A 19027-nucleotide genomic window follows, 5' to 3' on the forward strand; every position below is an offset into this window, starting at 1 on the left:
ATGGGAATATCTTACTCCTCCAAAACTTAAGAAAGGACTATTATCTTGAGCAATGGGACAATTCCATAGGTTACCACAATAAAATTCATATCCATACCTCTACATTTAGAAACTGTTCCTTCACCATTCTGAGCAATGCAGGTGGATGGTACTGACTTCAAATGTGGGAAATACTCACGTAATGGCCAATTGCCCTGGTGGATTTCTTGACCTTTAATATTCAGCCTCTCTGTCTCCAAGGACTTTCTTTTCTCATATCTGTATATAATGTCGATATGGTAGACTTAGAAGCTGGCACTTAATGAGACACAAAATTTGGAAGAAAAAAGATAAACTGTGCAGTTGCATGTTGCCCAGAAGCAGGGAGAGGCACGCAGCCAAATTCCTGCAGTGCCTTGTGTCACCGCGTGACGTTGCTTGGATATCAGCTTATCAACAGACTGAGTTCCTACTGCCACCTTCACATGAAGAAAGAGACCTTGCAAGGAAACAACACTGACCACCAGTACCAGCTTTTAAAAAGGGGGAGATCACAATACAGGGTAAGTCCTTTAAGCAGATTTCTCCTTTTTGTTTTAGACAAAAGATATTTGTTTGATTTGTCCTCCTTGAATTCTCCATGCACTTTAATCAAACTTTACTAGGTATAGTCCACTCAAGCAGGTTAAGATGGATTGCCTGAGCAATAGCCCAAGAAAAGCATCCATGAGTTGTTGCACAAGAAAGATCGTCAGTCATTTCCTTATGCTATTTGAGGAAAAAAGAAATCTTTCTAGCTTTGAAGTATATTTATGCTCTGCTCTACAGATCTGGAAAATGGGAGGAGGGATGCTGAGATGATCTGAGTACAGGATAGAGTGCTGGCTTCTATCACAGAGAATATTAAAAGAGTATATCTTCGTTGGTATAGTTTCTGAAGTGCACATTGAGGGAAAGCAGTAGTAAATAAAACATTTATAGTTTAATTTATAAGTTTTATCATGGAAGCAGGACACAAAGAGATGTTGACTGATGATTTCCTAATAAATTTCTCTTCTGGAAGATCTGAGCCTTTGCTTTGTGAACTCAGAAGCAGAGATTCCTCCCATGTTAAAATGTGTCTACAGTGTGTGCATGTGGGTGCTCTTGTGTGTGCAGGTGCACGAGCATATAAATGGAGAGGAGAGAGAGAGAAGGAGCTCACACATAAAGTGAGAGTTTTCTAGAGCCATGATCTCAGTTAATCAAACAACCCAATGGGGTAGGTTTGTCAAGGACAAAGGTGTGAGCAGAGGGGAAAACGTTTGGAATTCTCACTTTATGCCTTGGCAACCGTAGTCTATCCCTTGATTATGTTTTTTTATTATTATAAACATCTCAGATTCCAAACCCTACACTATATAGTAAGGAAAAAAGACTTACTCATAGCAGCTGTGGCTCCTTCATTTTCTCAGGCAAGTGGCAAGAAATACAGCTAAGTTTAACAGTTTCTTTTATAGTACACTGTTGTAAAATTACGAATTGAATGTGCAAGACATGGAGAATAATGTAAAGGAATACTAGACTGTCACAAAAATTTGTATTTTTTAAGGGACATTCCATGAACTAGGAAAGGGCACAACATATAGAGTATGGTCTCTCTTTTTGAAAATCACACAAAATGTACACAGAAAAAAAAAAAAGAGTAAAAGAAAATCAATCAGATGTCACCAATCGTTAAGGACAGTTAGATTATGGATAATCATATTTTCTTCTCCAATTTTTAGATTTTTTTCCAAATTTTCAAAAATGACATATATTACTTTTGTAATCAGATAACGTAATAACTATTATTTAAAATGATCAAGAAATAACTTGTGACCTGATGTGGTTCTATAGTCCACCTGTTGCAAAACCAAAGATAAAGCAGAAAGACAAAGAACTCTCAATTATTCTTTCCATCAACAGGGGGTGAGAATAGGGCAAACTGCAGAACCAAGCAGTCTGCTGAGATCCAATTACTTAGAAACATGTGAGAAAACTTTTTATCCCTTGACATAAATAACATTTATTTATGTATTTATTTATTTACTTGCTTACTTACTTTACTTGCTTGCTTACTTATTTATTTAGGTCCATTCCCAAAACAGGATGAACAAAATGAAATTTCATGCTATGCTTTATTGTTCCTTGGAGGTTTAGGATAAAGAATGGGAGAAAAACAGAAAAGACAACAAAAACTTTGGAATGTTCCACGGATTCCTCGCATTCGGGTCCCTTCCACTGCGTACACCCACAACACTTCCTTAATGAAGGTATAATGGGTCATTGGCTAATGGAGGGAACTTGCACATCTTTCCCTCAAGGCTTGAGGTCTTTTTCTCCTGTCTCTGTTTATCCAGCTTTAGGTAACATCGGGCCCAACACAGGCACTCAGTGCATGCTGATGGCAGGCATGGTGAATGAATGAGCAATTGGATGGTCCGGTCCTATACCCACCCCATTTCAGGAGCTCTGTAGATGGTCTCATCTTCATTGCTGACGCTCAGTATTGACCACACTGTGGCTCCCTGCTAGAGAGCTATGGTAGCTCCTTTCAGTCACAGTTATTTAAAGTCATTCTCATTAATACTTTTTGCAAAACTTTCAGTTCTCTTCTATCCCCTCAAGGAAGGATAAACAACAGGGTAAGAATATTAGGACTATGATTTAAGAAGTTTAGATCTCTGCTAAGGAAAAGCCACAGACTGCTTTTTTTCTCTGTAAAATAACACCATAACTTTAAAGATTTTATCTTATATAATGGAAACTCTCATTGCCCTTTGGAGCTTTGCTTTTGAAACTGACTTGCTATTTTCATATTATATTGTTCTCCATCATTTGAAAAAGCTTAATTAAGAATCAATTATCTTCTTCAAAGATTTTCTTTTAAAACTTCTAATTCAGAAACTGTAAAGTTCAAATGATGCCTCATATTGTGAAGTATGTGGCTTTCCTACTTTCACTCTGGATATATTTTTGATACCAAGCTTAAGGTCTCTAGACATTAAAAAAAAAAAAAAAATCTGACTCACAGGATTCAACTCCACACAAAATTTCTAACAGATAAAAGCCACTTTACTGTTACATATAATTAACTTAAATTTAGTTTCCTTTACAATGGTTATCAACTACTTTTGAAACTTCTATCACTGTTTTGAATTTTTTGGCCTAGGGTGAACTTAAGTCACCTTGGTTTTTCTAGAATACTGAGGCCAGTATCATTGTAAGCACCGATAACAGATTAGGTAGATAACAGTAATTGTGGTCCAAGTCCTTCTTGTTCCTCCTTTGCACTGCCTGGCAGCCTTCTAAATGCTCTCCTACCAATGGCCTGTCTTCCCATAAACTCATTCTCCAGGGCGGGCCAGCGTGATCTTTCTAAAACTCAGATCTTGTCAGCTTCAAGTATGGCATTTCAGGTTGGATAATTCTTTGTTGTGAGGGACTGGGAGGTTGTTAAGCGCACTGTGGGATGTTCAGCTGAGCTCCTGGTCTCTATCTGCCGACTGCCAGTAGCATCCATCTTCCATTTCAGCATTTATGACAACTGAAAATGTCTTCCCACATTGCCAAATGTCCTTAGTGGTCAAAATCACTCCAGTTGAGAACCACTGACTTAAATAAAGACCTTCAATGGTTCCTCACATTAAAGGTAATCTTTCAACTCTTTTTTAATTATAATTTTTAAAATTTGCATCTAAACATTGCCTGTAAGGCTTCCATGATCTTCCCCTGCCTGCCTCTACAGCTTTCCCCAACTCAGACCCTATATTCTGCTTGAAATAGGGGGGAAAAAAAAAAAAAGTCTGGTTCCTAATATATCCAGACATTTTGTGCCCCATGTGAAATCATACTACATTCTCCCTTCGCCCATTAATCAGCCTTCTTTTTTTCTTCTATCACAGTGGTTTTCAAATTTTGTTGTCTTTGTATCAGGATCACCTAGAGAGTTTGTTAAAACCCAGAGCGCTGGGCCCCACTCCCCAGAGTTTAGGATTCTGTAGATCTAGGATGGGGCCTAAGAATTTGCATTTCTAACATGTTCCCAGATGAGGCCGATGCCCTTTGAGAACCAGTATTCTAGTTCCTTGTCACTCTTAAGACTCAGATGTTTTGGTCACCTCATTGACAAAGTCTTCCTTGACTGCTGCAGGAGATTTTGTTTTCCTTTTCTGTTTTTGTAGCACCTTTAAAATAACAATGTTGAACCTTTATCACGGTACCCAACTGCTCATCCAGCTATCTCCCCTGCCTACTGACAACTCTTGACAGAAAGTTCTCCTGTCCCCATTCACTGGCCTGGCCAATGTGCAGATTCTCACCGCCTACCTTCCTCAACAAGGATCATTATAGAGGAATAAAAGTAGAAAATGTTGGAAATTCTTAGATCCCTTTTAGCCCAATACTTTGACCTACTTGCCTAGAATCTTTATTTACCCAGTTTCACTAACACACAGACCAATGAAAGGTGTTAAGTAAATTAGGGTAAGACATGACCCAATTGTTGTTTTCCGGTTGTTAAATGTGTATATATATATAAAATTGTTAAACATATATATGTGTGTGTATATATATATATGTATATATATATGTATCTTATTTTTAGCTTTGAATCCATCATACTCTTCGTCCTATAGACCTCCACTAACTCATCAAAATCACCTGTTCTGCTTCAATAGGACTTGACCCAAGGGCAGCAACGCTACTTCTACAGCATCATGAGGATTTACAATTCCAGACCCCAGTGGGAGGCCCTGCGGAACCGCTATATTCACAGCCTTCAGCACCAGCAGTTGCTTGGTGAGTTTTAACTACCCGACCTACACCCTTGGGAGGGCTTCGTGTGCTACAGCCGGAAGTCACATTTCCTGATAAATAATTCAAGTAGAATGGCCTCTGCCAGCACGCTATTTTATAACATGGTTGGCAGGCCATGTTTAAAAATGATTATCCCTGACAATAGAAAACAAGGTTTTATGGGTAAATTAAGAGGGTTTCACGAAATCAGAGTACAGATTGCCGTAAAATGTCAACAACTATCTGAGATTTACAGGAACTTGATCTAGTAGAAATGGCAATGGGCTTAGGCAGATGGTCTAGGCTCAAACCACAGCTCAGCCCCTTGCTGGATATGCAAATTCAGAGGCTTGCTTTACTCATGACAATAACAGTTACACTTATTAAGCATTTACCATGTTCCAGATATGTGCTGGGAGCTCTACACACAACATCTCATTTTCCCAGACCCATGCCTAGCCAATGTCAGGGCCACTGCCCCAAAGAGCATACGTTTTCACCCCCATGCTCTGACATCTCTCTTAGTAACCTCGTGGGATTTTACAAAGTACAAATGAAATAATGGTTGCAAAAGACCGCCACAGACTTTAAGAGACAACCTTCAGAGGTGTGATTGTTGTTAAGTCCCTTTTCTTCCAGGAAATGTTTTCAGTCTCCAGCTGGCCTCTATTACACTCTTCTGACCCTGGGAGAGCTTTCTTTTTATAAGCAGCTCACTTCACATTAACACATCTACCTTACATTGCTGTGCCTGCCTTTGCACCAAAGGAAGACATGGTTTTTGCCAATGACTGAGGAACATGAGCAGTGAAGATAGATGGCTGTTATTAGGCCTCCCTTTGTGCCTGGCACAGTTCTAAGCACTTTGCATATATTGCCTTACCTCAAACTCAAGATACCTCTATATGGTAGGTGCCTTTATAATGAACATTTTACAGAAGAGAAAATTGAGGCATGGATAAAAAATCGTTTGACCAGGATCATGCGACTAGTAAAGGGCAGAGCCAGGATGCAGCCTGCTCCCCATGATGGCCTGAATTCCTGCGGAAGCATCACCTACTAGCTTTGTTGGTAGAGTAAAACTGCACAGAGGCCAGTGAAACCACAGCCAGGATAGTCAGTATTTAGTGCACATAAAATCTACCTGCCAATGTTATCAACATGCAGATTACAGGCCAAACTCTGAGTGTCTGATTAGGAAAGTCTTTGGGGTAGAGCCAGAAATCTGAAATTTTAAAAAGCATTATTACATGTGGTCTCAGCCTGATCAATCTGTAGTGGGTGGTCTGCAGGCTACACTTTAAAAGCCCTGACAGAGATTGAATACCTCTGTTTCTGGTTTGAAGAAAGTTTTCAAAACAAAGATATGCAATGCAGGCTCAGATTACTCAAGGCCCAACTACCTCTCCAGTGATTTGTCATGTTAATCAATGACTAGGTATTTATTAACTTACTGAATGAAAAATGCAAAAGAAGAAAAGTCTACTTCCCATCCTCAAAGATCATACAATCTGGGTGCGCTAAATGTAACTGTCACTACACTGCAAAGTAGAAAAAATTTTATGAATCCGTAAATATTTGCAGGGTTGTTTGCTTATTTGTTTTATTAGCCTGTTGACTTGGAACTTCTTCTCATTTCTCTCCCCTTAGGCTATATTACTCAACAGGAAGCTTTGGCTTGTGCCGCTGTACTTAGAGATTCAACCCAGAGAGCCTCAGCTAGGGTGGCTCATCAAAGATCCATCCCCCAGAAGCCTTCAACCATGACAAGAACGTCGCTGCTGCCAGCCCTACCTGGGTCTGTGGTTCGACCCAGGGCTCAAAGTGCAGGGCCTGGATCCATCAGGAATTAAGACTGTGCACAAGCTCTGAAACAGGTACTTCACCCATGTACCCCCAAATCTACTGGGTGCTAAGTGCATATTCCTTGTATGAGAATGAAAAAAAATAACTTCTAACACATACCCTATACCTAGAAATAATCTCTTTCCCACTCCCATAAATTCTACCAGCAAGAATAAATTGGGGGGTTTAAGAGCAATGGAACTAAGTGTAAACACGCCTTCCACTCCACACATAATCTGTGAAGTAAAATGACTTTTGAAGCTTTCAAAGTAAATTTGAAATAATTCCTTTGAACTATGTGAATTATAAATTCTATTATAAATTCTATATTTAAATTATACTTAATTATACTTAAATATATTTAAATATAATTAATAATTTAAATATATTTAAAATCTATTCATATTTTTATTTATTCATATTTTATTTATCATATAAATTATATGATTTATATATATAAATTTATTTTATATTATAATAAATTTTATCATTTATTATTTATATATTCATTTATTCTAGATTTTATTTATTTATATTATATTATACATTCATATAATTTATTTATATGAATATCATCTATATTAGATATATACATATACTTAAATTATATATAAATACTGTATTTCTATGGAAATATATTTAGATTATATATAAATACTATATTTATATATAAATTATATATATATGTAATATATATATACAATTATGAATTATAAAATTCAAATAATTCCTTTGAATTAGAACCTCTCAGACAAATCTCAAGAACAGTGAAAGTGCAAAAGTCATCAGAGGCGGCCAGGTCCCCAGACACTGGGTAACTATGGAAGCCACCCACCCCATACACAAACCAACACCAAGTTAATACTAAGTAGGCAGGGTTTCCAGAGTCCTGTCATCTCAGCAGCAACTGGCCTGTGCATTTCCATGTCCTCCTTCCTCTCTTCTTTCCCATCAAGCAATAGCATTTAACTTGGCCCCAAATCTTCTGGTTCTTGCCTGACTCAATCCCTTTGTGTCTTCTTAAGACTTGGGACTTCATCAACTTGCCGCAGCTGGGTTCATGCTACAGGGCTATAGTTGACCTTAACCCAGGTGAGAGAATTCAGGCACACATCTTCCCCTGGCAACTAAAGATACACTCTGAGCAGAACAATAAATAGCCCTTAATGAATGGGTCTCAACTCTACCTTCGCCATGGCCTCATTGGTTTTAAGCAAGCACAGAAGAAGAGACACATAAGTAAAAAAATAAATAAATAAAAATTTAAAAAAATGAGATGATGATTCAAAACAACATATAATGGTATAGTGTGGTATTAGTTATATTTAATAGTTATTTTCATCACTAGTGATTTTGTGTGCGTGGAATGTCAGTCACCACCACCAGTGTTCACAAAAAGTCAAAATTTTTTAAATGCCTTTTCTTTATCTTTATTCTAAATGTTCAGCCTCCTTCCTTCATTTAAATCAGCCAATGACTCTTTCATGCCCCTAAAAGGAGTTGCCTGAGATGGAATTACAGACTTTCTTGACAAGGGATGTGTGGACATTGATCTGGAAGGAAGATGCTATACCATTACAAGAAAAAGAAAAAAAAAAAACCTCATTGATGATGATGTTTATCTTTTCTCTGTAATCATTCATAAAGAATAAAGTTTCTTGAACTCTGTATGTCCTGGTCCTGACTCATATACTCTATGGAGCTTTTCAGTTCTAAGTTAAGAATCATTAGATAGGCTTAAAAGAAGAAAAACAATAATGGAACTACAGGGAGCTATAGGGTAGCCTTCCTGAGGGGCTGAAGTTCGTGGCATATTTCACCTGGCCTGTACTGGTTCTTCCATTGCTTCCATAATGGCCTTTTTATTCCCATGAACCTCTTGCATGCACTTTTTTAAACTGAGGTTTAGTTGACACACAACATTACACTAGTTTCAAGTGTACAACACAGTGATTCAACAACTCTAAACATTATGCTAGGCATGCACTTTTACCTTAGGTTTTTTTTTTTTTTTTTTGACGGGCATGGATATTTGTTGTGTAAGTCTTAGCTAGTGATGCAGAATATTAAGGAGGACACTTAAAATTCTGAGCTGCATTCCTGCATCAAAAATCTTAGAAGCACCTTATTTCCAATAGAAGCTTCTAAGAGCTAATTGGCAAGTGAATGTCAGAGGCCCATGAAAAGGACAAATCTAAGTTAGTGTAGAAAGTCCCACTTGTTGGCTCTCCCGACAGAAAGATAATGCCCTCCCTCTTGAGCTCTACACCCAAAGCCTATGAGGAATATGGCTGTTTATGGTTCTAGAAGAAAGGCATTCACCTGAGATGACCCTGAGAAAAACAAAGGGGAACAGAGGACAATCTGTAATACCAGCTTTGCTTATCCATTCCCTAGTTGATGAACAATTGAATTATTTCTAGCTTTGGACTATTACAAGTAAAATGCTATAAATATTTTAATGTAAGCCTCTGTACGCACAGAAGTTTTTGTTTCTCTTGAATAGCTATCTAGGAGTATAATTACTAGGTCACATGGCAGACTAAGGTTTAACTCTATAAGATAGTGTCAGGGTGTTTTCCTAAGTAACCACCCCACTTTGCATTCCCACTAGCAAGTATACAAAGTTCAAGTTGTTCCACATCCTTGCAATGTCAGACATTTTAATTTTTGTATTCTAGTGGCTATGGCTGCTGGCTAAAGATATTATCACTATTAAATACAGTCACCTTCTTACTTGGAACCACGGCAAATTTCAGGGAGGGAGTTTATCGTAGGCAAGAAGGTGGTGATGGCAATAATCATGGGCATTTAATAGAAGAAATTTCAAAGTTTAACAGTTAATACTGATAAAGCAACTCCTCAGCTTTTTTTTCCCCCCGCTTGGGGAAGCAAAGGATTGGAGGAGGTGAGGAAGAAGAAAAAGAATTAACCCCTGTCGGAAGCACCATCCCTGGCCCAAACTGACTAAAACACACAGAACTGGGCTCAATGTGTCCTTGGCACCTTCTCACTTTTCCTTGTTCACATTGTTCTTCAGGTTCAGCTACCAATACTCCACCATCACCACGATCTTTCCACACTATGTTACTTATTTTTTTTTTAATTTTTTATTTTTTATAAACATATGTTTTTATCCCCAGGGGTACAGGTCTGTGAATCACCAGGTTTACACACTTCACAGCACTCACCAAAGCACATACCCTCCCCAGTGTCCATAATCCCACCCCCTTCTCCCAAACCCCCTCCCCCCAGCAACCCTCAGTTTGTTTTGTGAGATTAAGAGTCACTTATGGTTTGTCTCCCTCCCAATCCCATCTTGTTTCCTTGATTCTTCTCCTACCCACTTAAGCCCCCATGTTGCATCACCACTTCCTCATCTCAGGGAGATCATATGATAGTTGTCTTTCTCTGCTTGACTTATTTCGCTAAGCATGATACGCTCTAGTTCCATCCATGTTGTCGCAAATGGCAAGATTTCATTTCTTTTGATGGCTGCATAGTATTCCATTGTGTATATATACCACATCTTCTTGATCCATTCATCTGTTGATGGACATCTAGGTTCTTTCCATAGTTTGGCTATTGTGGACATTGCTGCTATAAACAGTCGGGTGCACGTGCCCCTTTGGATCACTACGTTTGTATCTTTAGGGTAAATACCCAATAGTGCAATTGCTGGGTCATAGGGCAGTTCTATTTTCAATATTTTGAGGAACCTCCATGCTGTTTTCCAGAGTGGCTGCACCAGCTTGCATTCCCACCAACAGTGTAGGAGAGTTCCCCTTTCTCCGCATCCTCACCAGCATCTGTCATTTCCTGACTTGTTGATTTTAGCCATTCTGACTGGTGTGAGGTGATATCTCATTGTGGTTTTGATTTGTATTTCCCTGATGCCGAGTGATATGGAGCACTTTTTCATGTGTCTTTTGGCCATCTGGATGTCTTCTTTGCAGAAATGTCTGTTCATGTCCTCTGCCCATTTCTTGATTGGATTATTTGTTCTTTGGGTGTTGAGTTTGCTAAGTTCTTTATAGATTCTGAACACTAGTCCTTTATCTGATAGGTCGTTTGCAAATATCTTCTCCCATTCTGTCAGTTGTCTTTTGGTTTTGTTAACTGTTTCCTTTGCTGTGCAAAAGCTTTTGATCTTGATGAAATCCCAATAGTTCATTTTTGCCCTTGCTTCCCTTGCCTTTGGCGTTGTTCCTAGGAAGATATTGCTGCGGCTGAGGTCGAAGAGGTTGCTGCCTGTGTTCTCCTCAAGGATTTTGATGGATTCCTTTCGCACATTGAGGTCCTTTATCCATTTTGAGTCTATTTTTGTGTGTGGTGTAAGGAAATGGTCCAATTTCATTTTTCTGCATGTGGCTGTCCAATTTTCCCAGCACCATTTATTGAAGAGGCTGTCTTTTTGCCATTGGACATTCTTTCCTGCTTTGTCGAAGATTAGTTGACTGTAGAGTTGAGGGTCTATTTCTGGGCTCTCTATTCTGTTCCATTGATCTATGTGTCTGTTTTTGTGCCAGTACCATGCTGTCTTGATGATGACAGCTTTGTAATAGAGCTGGAAGTCCGGAATTGTGATGCCACCAACGTTGGCTTTCTTTTTCAATATCCCTTTGGCTATTCGAGGTCTTTTCTGGTTCCATATAAATTTTAGCATTATTTGTTCCATTTCTTTGAAAAAGATGGATGGTACTTTGATAGGAATTGCATTAAATGTGTAGATTGCTTTAGGTAGCATAGACATTTTCACAATATTTATTCTTCCAATCCAGGAGCATGGAACATTTTTCCATTTCTTTGTGTCTTCCTCAATTTCTTTCATGAGTACTTTATAGTTTTCTGAGTATAGATTCTGTGCCTCTTTGGTTAGGTTTATTCCTAGGTATCTTATGGTTTTGGGTGCAATTGTAAATGGCATTGACTCCTTAAGTTCTCTTTCTTCTGTCTTGTTGTTGGTGTAGAGAAATGCACTGATTTCTGTGCATTGATTTTATATCCTGACACTTTACTGAATTCCTGTATCAGTTCTAGCAGTTTTGGAGTGGAGTCTTTTGGGTTTTCCACATATAGTATCATATCATCTGCGAAGAGTGATAATTTGACTTCTTCTTTGCCGATTTGGATGCCTTTAATTTCCTTTTGTTGTCTGATTGCTGAGGCTAGGACCTCTAGTACTATTTTGAATAGCAGTGGTGATAATGGACATCCTTGCCGTGTTCCTGACCTTAGCGGAAAAGCTTTCAGTTTTTCTCCATTGAGAATGATATTTGCGGTGGGTTTTTCATAGATGGCTTTGATGATATTGAGGTATGTGCCCTCTATCCCTACACTTTGAAGAGTTTTGATCAGGAAGGGATGCTGTACTTTGTCAAATGCTTTTTCAGCATCTATTGAGAGTATCATATGGTTCTTGTTCTTTCTTTTATTGATGTGTTGTATCACATTGACTGATTTGCGGATGTTGAACCAACCTTGCAGCCCTGGAATAAATCCCACTTGGTCGTGGTGAATAATCCTTTTAATGTACTGTTGAATCCTATTGGCTAGTATTTTGTTGAGTATTTTCGCATCTGTGTTCCTCAAGGATATTGGTCTAGAGCTCTCTTTTTTGATGGGATCCTTGTCTGGTTTTGGGATCAAGGTGATGCTGGCCTCATAAAATGAGTTTGGAAGTTTTCCTTCCATTTCTATTTTTTGGAACAGTTTCAGGAGAATAGGAATTAGTTCTTCTTTAAATGTTTGGTAGAATTCCCCCGGGAAGCCGTCTAGCCCTGGGCTTTTGTTTGTTTGGAGATTTTTAATGACTGTTTCAATCTCCTTACTGGTTATGGGTCTGTTCAGGCTTTCTATTTCTTCCTGGTTCAGTTGTGGTAGTTTATATGCTTCTAGGAATGCATCCATTTCTTCCAGATTGTCAAATTTATTGGCGTAGAGTTGCTCATAGTATGTTCTTATAATAGTTTGTATTTCTTTGGTGTTAGTTGTGATCTCTCCTCTTTCATTCATGATTTTATTTATTTGGGTCCTTTCTCTTTTCTTTTTGATAAGTCGGGCCAGGGGTTTATCAATTTTATTAATTCTTTCAAAGAACCAGCTCCTAGTTTCGTTGATTTGTTCTATTGTTTTTTTGGTTTCTATTTCATTGATTTCTGCTCTGATCTTTATGATTTCTCTTCTCCTGCTGGGCTTAGGGTTTCTCTCTTGTTCTTTCTCCAGCTCGTTTAGGTGTAGGGTTAGGTTGTGTACCTGAGACCTTTCTTGTTTCTTGAGAAAGGCTTGAACCGCTATATATTTTCCTCTCAGGACTGCCTTTGTTGTGTCCCACAGATTTTGAACCGTTGTATTTTCATTATCATTTGTTTCCATGATTTTTTTCAATTCTTCTTTAATTTCCCGGTTGACCCATTCATTCTTTAGAAGGATGCTGTAGTCTCCATGTATTTGGGTTCTTTCCAAACTTCCTTTTGTGGTGGAGTTCTAGCTTTAGAGCATTGTGGTCTGAAAATATGCAGGGAATGATCCCAATCTTTTGATACCGGTTGAGTCCTGATTTAGGACCAAGGATGTGATCTATTCTGGAGAATGTTCCATGTGCACTAGAGAAGAATGTGTATTCTGTTGCTTTGGGATGAAATGTTCTGAATATATCTGTGATGTCCATCTGGTCCAGTGTGTCGTTTAAGGCCTTTATTTCCTTGCTGATCTTTTGCTTGGATGACCTGTCCATTTCAGTGAGGGGAGTGTTAAAGTCCCCTACTATTATTGTATTATTGTTGATGTGTTTCTTTGATTTTGTTATTAATTGGTTTATATAGTTGGCTGCTCCCACGTTGGGGGCATAGATACTTAAAATTGTTAGATCTTCTTGTTGGACAGACCCTTTGGGTATGATATAGTGTCCTTCCTCATCTCTTATTATAGTCTTTGGCTTAAAATCTAATTGATCTGATAAAAGGATTGCCACTCCTGCTTTCTTCTGATGTCCATTAGCATGGTAAATTCTTTTCCACCCCCTCACTTTAAATCTGGAGGTGTCTTCAGGCTTAAAATGAGTTTCTTGGAGGCAACATATAGATGGGTTTTGTTTTTTTATCCATTCTGATACCCTGTGTCTTTTGACAGGGGCATTTAGCCCATTAACATTCAGGGTAACTATTGAGAGATATGAATTTAGTGCCACTGTATTGCCTATAAGGTGACTGTTACTGTATATGGTCTCTGTTCCTTTCTGATCTACCACTTGTAGGCTCTCTCTTTGCTTAGAGGACCCCTTTCAATATTTCCTGTAGAGCTGGCTTGGTGTTTGCAAATTCTTTCAGTTTTTGTTTGTCCTGGAAGCTTTTAATCTCTCCTTCTATTTTCAATGATAGCCTGGCTGGATATAGTATTCTTGGGTGCGTGTTTTTCTCATTTAGTGCTCTGAAAATATCATGCCAGCTCTTTCTGGCCTGCCAGGTCTCTGTGGATAAGTCAGCTGCCAATCTAATATTTTTACCATTGTATGTTACAGACTTCTTTTCCCGGGCTGCTTTCAGGATTTTCTCTTTGTCACTGAGACTTGTAAATTTTACTATTAGGTGACGGGGTGTGGGCCTATTCTTATTGATTTTGAGGGGCGTTCTCTGAACCTCCTGAATTTTGATGCTCGTTCCCTTTGCCATATTGGGGAAATTCTCCCCAATAATTCTCTCCAGTATACCTTCTGCTCCCCTCTCTCTTTCTTCTTCTTCTGGAATCCCAATTATTCTAATGTTGTTTCGTCTTATGGTGTCACTTATCTCTCGAATTCTCCCCTCCTGGTCCAGTAGCTGTTTGTCCCTCTTTTGCTCAGCTTCTTTATTCTCTGTCATTTGGTCTTCTATATCACTAATTCTTTCTTCTGCCTCACTTATCCTAGCAGTGAGAGCCTCCATTTTTGATTGCACCTCATTAATAGCTTTTTTGATTTCAACTTGGTTAGATTTTAGTTCTTTTATTTCTCCAGAAAGGGCTTTTATATCTCTTGAGAGGGTTTCTCTAATATCTTCTATGCCTTTTTCGAGCCTGGCTAGAACCTTGAGAATTATCATTCTGAACTCTAGATCTGACATATTACCAATGTCTGTATTGATTAGGTCCCTAGCCTTCGGTACTGCCTCTTGTTCTTTTTTTTGTGTTGAATTTTTCCTTCTTGTCATTTTGTCCAGATAAGAGTATATGAAGGAGCAAGGAAAATACTAAAAGGGTGGCAACAACCCCAGAAAAATATGCTTTAACCAAATTAGAAGAGATCCCTAATTGTGAGGAGGGAGAAAGGGGATAAAAAGAGGTTCAAAAAGGAAGAAAGAAAAAAAAAGAAAAAAGAAAAAAAAGAATTAAAAAAAGTAAGAAAAATATAAAAAAGAAAAAATATATATATTAGATAAACTGGTTAAAAAACGTTAAAAAAGAAAAAGGTAAAAGTTAAAAAAAAAATTTTACCAGAAGGTGAGGAAAAAAAAAATGAAAAAGAAAAAAAATTAACTGCAAGACTAGAAAAAAATCACAGGGAAAAAGCCATGAGTTCCGTGCTTTGCTTTCTCCTCCTCTGGAATTCTGGTGCTCTCCTTGGTATTGAAACCGCACTCCTTGGTAGGTGAACTTGGTCTCAGCTGGATTTCTTGATGATCTTCTGGGGGAGGGGCCTGTTGTAGTGATTCTCAAGTGTCTTTGCCGCAGGCGGAATTGCACCGCCCTTATCAGGGGCCGGGGTGAGTAATCCGCTCGGGTTTGCTTTCAGGAGCTTTTGTTCCCTGAGCGCTTTCCGTAGAGTTCCGGAGGACGGGAATACAAATGGCGGCCTCCTGGTCTCCGGCCCGGAGGAGCCGAGAGCCCGGGGCCCCACTCCTCAGTGCGCCCTCAGAGAACAGCGCCCAGTTACTCCCGTCTGCCTGACCTCCGGCAGCGCTCCGAGCTCACCGAGCCTGCGACCGGTTCATGGTAACACCGAGCTGTGAGCTTACTGTCGGCTCTGTCTCTGTAGCCGGCTTTCCCGTTCCAATACCCGCAAGCTCTGCGACACTCAGACACCCCCGATCCTTCTGTGACCCTGCGGGACCTGAGGCCACGCTGACCCGACGTGGGCTTCGCCCCGGTTTAGCCTCTGGAGCGATGTCCCTCAGCAGAACAGACTTTTAAAAGTCCTGATTTTGTGCGCCATTGCTCCGCCGCTTGCCGGGAGCCGGCCCCTCCCCCCAGGGTCTATCTTCCCGTCGCTTTGGATTCACTTCTCCGCCGGTCCTACCTTTCAGAAAGTGGTTGTTTTTCTGTTTCTAGAATTGCTGTTCTTCTTCTCTTTGATCTGCCGATGGATTTTCAGGTGTTTGCAATCTTTAGATAAGCTATGTAGCTGATCTCCGGCTAGCTGAAGTAGTCTCAGCCTGCTACTTCTCCGCCATCTTGACTCCTCCCCACACTATGTTAATTATTTATTGCTGCATAAAACATTACTCTAAAACACAGTGACTTAAGACAACCATACTGATGATCTCACAGTTTCTGTGGTCAGGAATCTGGGCAAGGCTTACCTGGAGCTTCGAGTTCAGGGTCTCCTGCAGACTGTAATCAAGGTGTTGGCTGAGGCTGTGGTTGTATGTGAAGATTCAACCGGGGACGAATCCGGCAGCTGTTGTCTGGAGTCATCCTCTGTCCCTGCCACATAGGTCTCACTGTAAGGCAGAAATGTCAATAAGCCTCAGTAAGTCACAAATGGCAATTTGTTTCATCAAAGTTTAAAAAAGAAAGAAAGAAAGAAAGACAATGAGAGAGACGGGATGGGGGCGTATAAGGAAGAAGACACAGTCTCTTATAACCTAGACTTGGAAGTGGCATCCCATCACCTTTGCTCTAGTCTACTCATTAGACCCAAGTTACTAGGTTCAGTCCACATACAAGAGTCAAGGATTACACAAGGGCATGAACCCCAAAGGTAGGATCATCGGCAGCCGTTTCTGAAGCTATCTGCCAAAGCCAGGACTAGGATGAGGTGAGTGAGGTGTCTAGAATGCAAAATGGAAGGATAACACTTATTCTTATATGATCCTCCATACACACCGATCCAACTTCAATCTTTGCCCTGCTGCCTGCCACATGCACTGAGCACACCTTTGCTGGCTTCTGATCACCCACTCAGGGCTCCCTGCCCAGACTCCTAGCCTGACAACCAACCCATGCTTCATACTTTGTTCTTGCCATAACCCTCTCTTGAGACTGAGCTGATTTGTGTTCCAATATCCCAACATGCTGTTGAAGAAAAAATGATTTCAGATAAGCCTAAGACATTTAATAATTGATACCTTGTTCACAGGTAATCTCTAGATGTAGGGCACTATTTATCAAAAATGCAATTCATATACCACATTCACTGAAGATGCTTAAGGAAAAAATAAATTTTTGTGTCCTATCCTAGACCCAGCAAATCAGAATCAGAAGGATGGCATCCCCAGTGTTCCTTACGTTTATTAAAGTATGATAACATGTAAGAAGGGACTTCAGTAGCCAGAATGCTTTAGGCCTAATATAATAAAATGAATTTCTGTTTGGCCAATTTGCTGAAAATTTAGGGACACAGACTGTATGATAAGAGTGGCTCTGGGACAGACTTGTACCCCTGAAACAAATAATACATTATATGTTAATTAATTGAATTTACAGTTTTAAAAATAGAGTGGCTTTGAGGATAGACAAAGTATCTCTTTAATAACCTTCAATAACTAGTATAAATGAAATGTCAACTATTCTTATTCAAAGCCAGGTCAAACCAATGGCATACTATAAAAGAACTTGAATCTACTAAAGTGGTTTATGTTTCCTAGATTTGGTATTACTAAATATGCATTACCCTTCCACCAAGATGACTACTGACTTGGTTTTCCCTCCCATTTCCTATTTTCTGATGGCCATAGAACAGGGCCAAGAGTTCCTGCACCTTTTCAATTAAAATGAGTTGCTAATTGCATCAGTGCTTGTAGAGGAAACCAGTATATTGGCCTCATTGACTCTGCTTTACCCCTTAAATTACAGTCCTGTTGCCTGAAATGTAATCAATCCCTCTGTCCAAAATCAATCCCTTGTCTGCCTCCAGAGAATTGTCGCTCATTTTTCTCCACATTAGGGCTATCATCCTGTGCCAGTTACACAATGGGTTCAGTCAGGTCAGAAGGAGAGGAAATCCCAGTAGCTACTGGAAATCACAGCTTAGGAATAGGGTCAGAGGCAATTACCCAACTGTAAGTAAGCCAAACACTCAGTTTCATGGTGGGAGCTCCCAGCATCCTCCTGGCTCATGGGGTGTGGTTCCTGAGGGGGAATGAGTAGCTGTTTATAAACAGAGGGTTCTATGAAAGACACCTTCTTTAATATAATGAGCCCAGAAGGATAATCAAGCTGGATTGACAGAAGAAAGTCAATGACATTTCAGAAGCCCAGTCTTGCAGAAGGGAAAAATAAATTAAAAAAAAAAATCACACCACTGTAAATACATTACTTATTTAAATTCAATAAACTATTCTAGCATGTGTTGCATTGTGTATTTATGTAAATAAGGCAAGATCAGAAGGCAAAATCCCATGAGTCCAGGCGTCTGTTATAAGCACAAGACTGGAAAGGAAGGGGTTTCAGATAGAAGGCAGGGCAGCTGGGCAGGGGTTAGATAGTTGTTCATGGCTGGGAAGAGGTGTGAAGTGTGGCTCCATTTCCTAACTGAAAGCCAGCTTTTTGCTGAGAGGTATGTCAGATGCATTGTGACTGGGATGATTGAAATGTTAGTCAAGAAATACATGAAATCAGACAAAGAGTTAATTAAGATTGAGAAAGTTTACATATGATCTATGTGAGTTAAACGACCTTTCAACTGGGAAGAGAAAAGTCAGGTGTTAAGATTCAAGCTATCAGGTAGTTTCCTACAAAACAGGAGAAGGGTACACACACACATAAAAAGAAAGTTATTTCAGATTTTAGCATAATTCTTAAGATAATTGACATAACAATCAAATAAAAACTTTTTTTGAACTTCACATATTATTTCAAAATTATAATTTTATGATTAAGTATCTCATGGTGAGAGGGCTATATTAAGGCATCTTTCTTACGCTGTTCAGTCATTTATATGTTCACATATTTACAGTACCTGAGAGCGAGTGGAAATAATATTTATTAACTATAATGTTTACAAGCAATTAAGTTTGGCAGCAGTGCAGAGAGCATATATCCATTATAGTGGGAAATAACTCTAGGAAGAAATTACAGCTTGGTCATGGAGAAATTTTAATAAACTTTAACTGGCAAATAGTAAGGAATCACTGGAGTTGTTTTTAGTAGTAGCTTGGCCTAAGAACCGATTTCCAATACTGTGCAGGAT

The 19027-nt window shown here is 39.2% G+C and overlaps 1 protein-coding gene across 1 annotated transcript; it reads left to right on the forward strand.

The window, feature by feature from the left end:
- Window positions 1–427: 427 nt before the first annotated feature.
- On the forward strand, window positions 428–8312 carry FAM216B (family with sequence similarity 216 member B). The gene is made up of 5 exons (XM_032315017.1): window positions 428–542; window positions 2155–2273; window positions 4680–4800; window positions 6448–6674; window positions 8090–8312. Exons 2-4 carry the CDS (start codon window positions 2169–2171, stop codon window positions 6648–6650), a joined length of 429 nt encoding a protein of 142 aa, XP_032170908.1. The 5' UTR covers window positions 428–542; window positions 2155–2168; the 3' UTR covers window positions 6651–6674; window positions 8090–8312.
- Window positions 8313–19027: the final 10715 nt, after the last annotated feature.

This window comes from Mustela erminea, chromosome 15 (assembly GCF_009829155.1).
Source record: "Mustela erminea isolate mMusErm1 chromosome 15, mMusErm1.Pri, whole genome shotgun sequence".
Classification (NCBI taxonomy): Eukaryota; Metazoa; Chordata; class Mammalia; order Carnivora; family Mustelidae; genus Mustela; species Mustela erminea.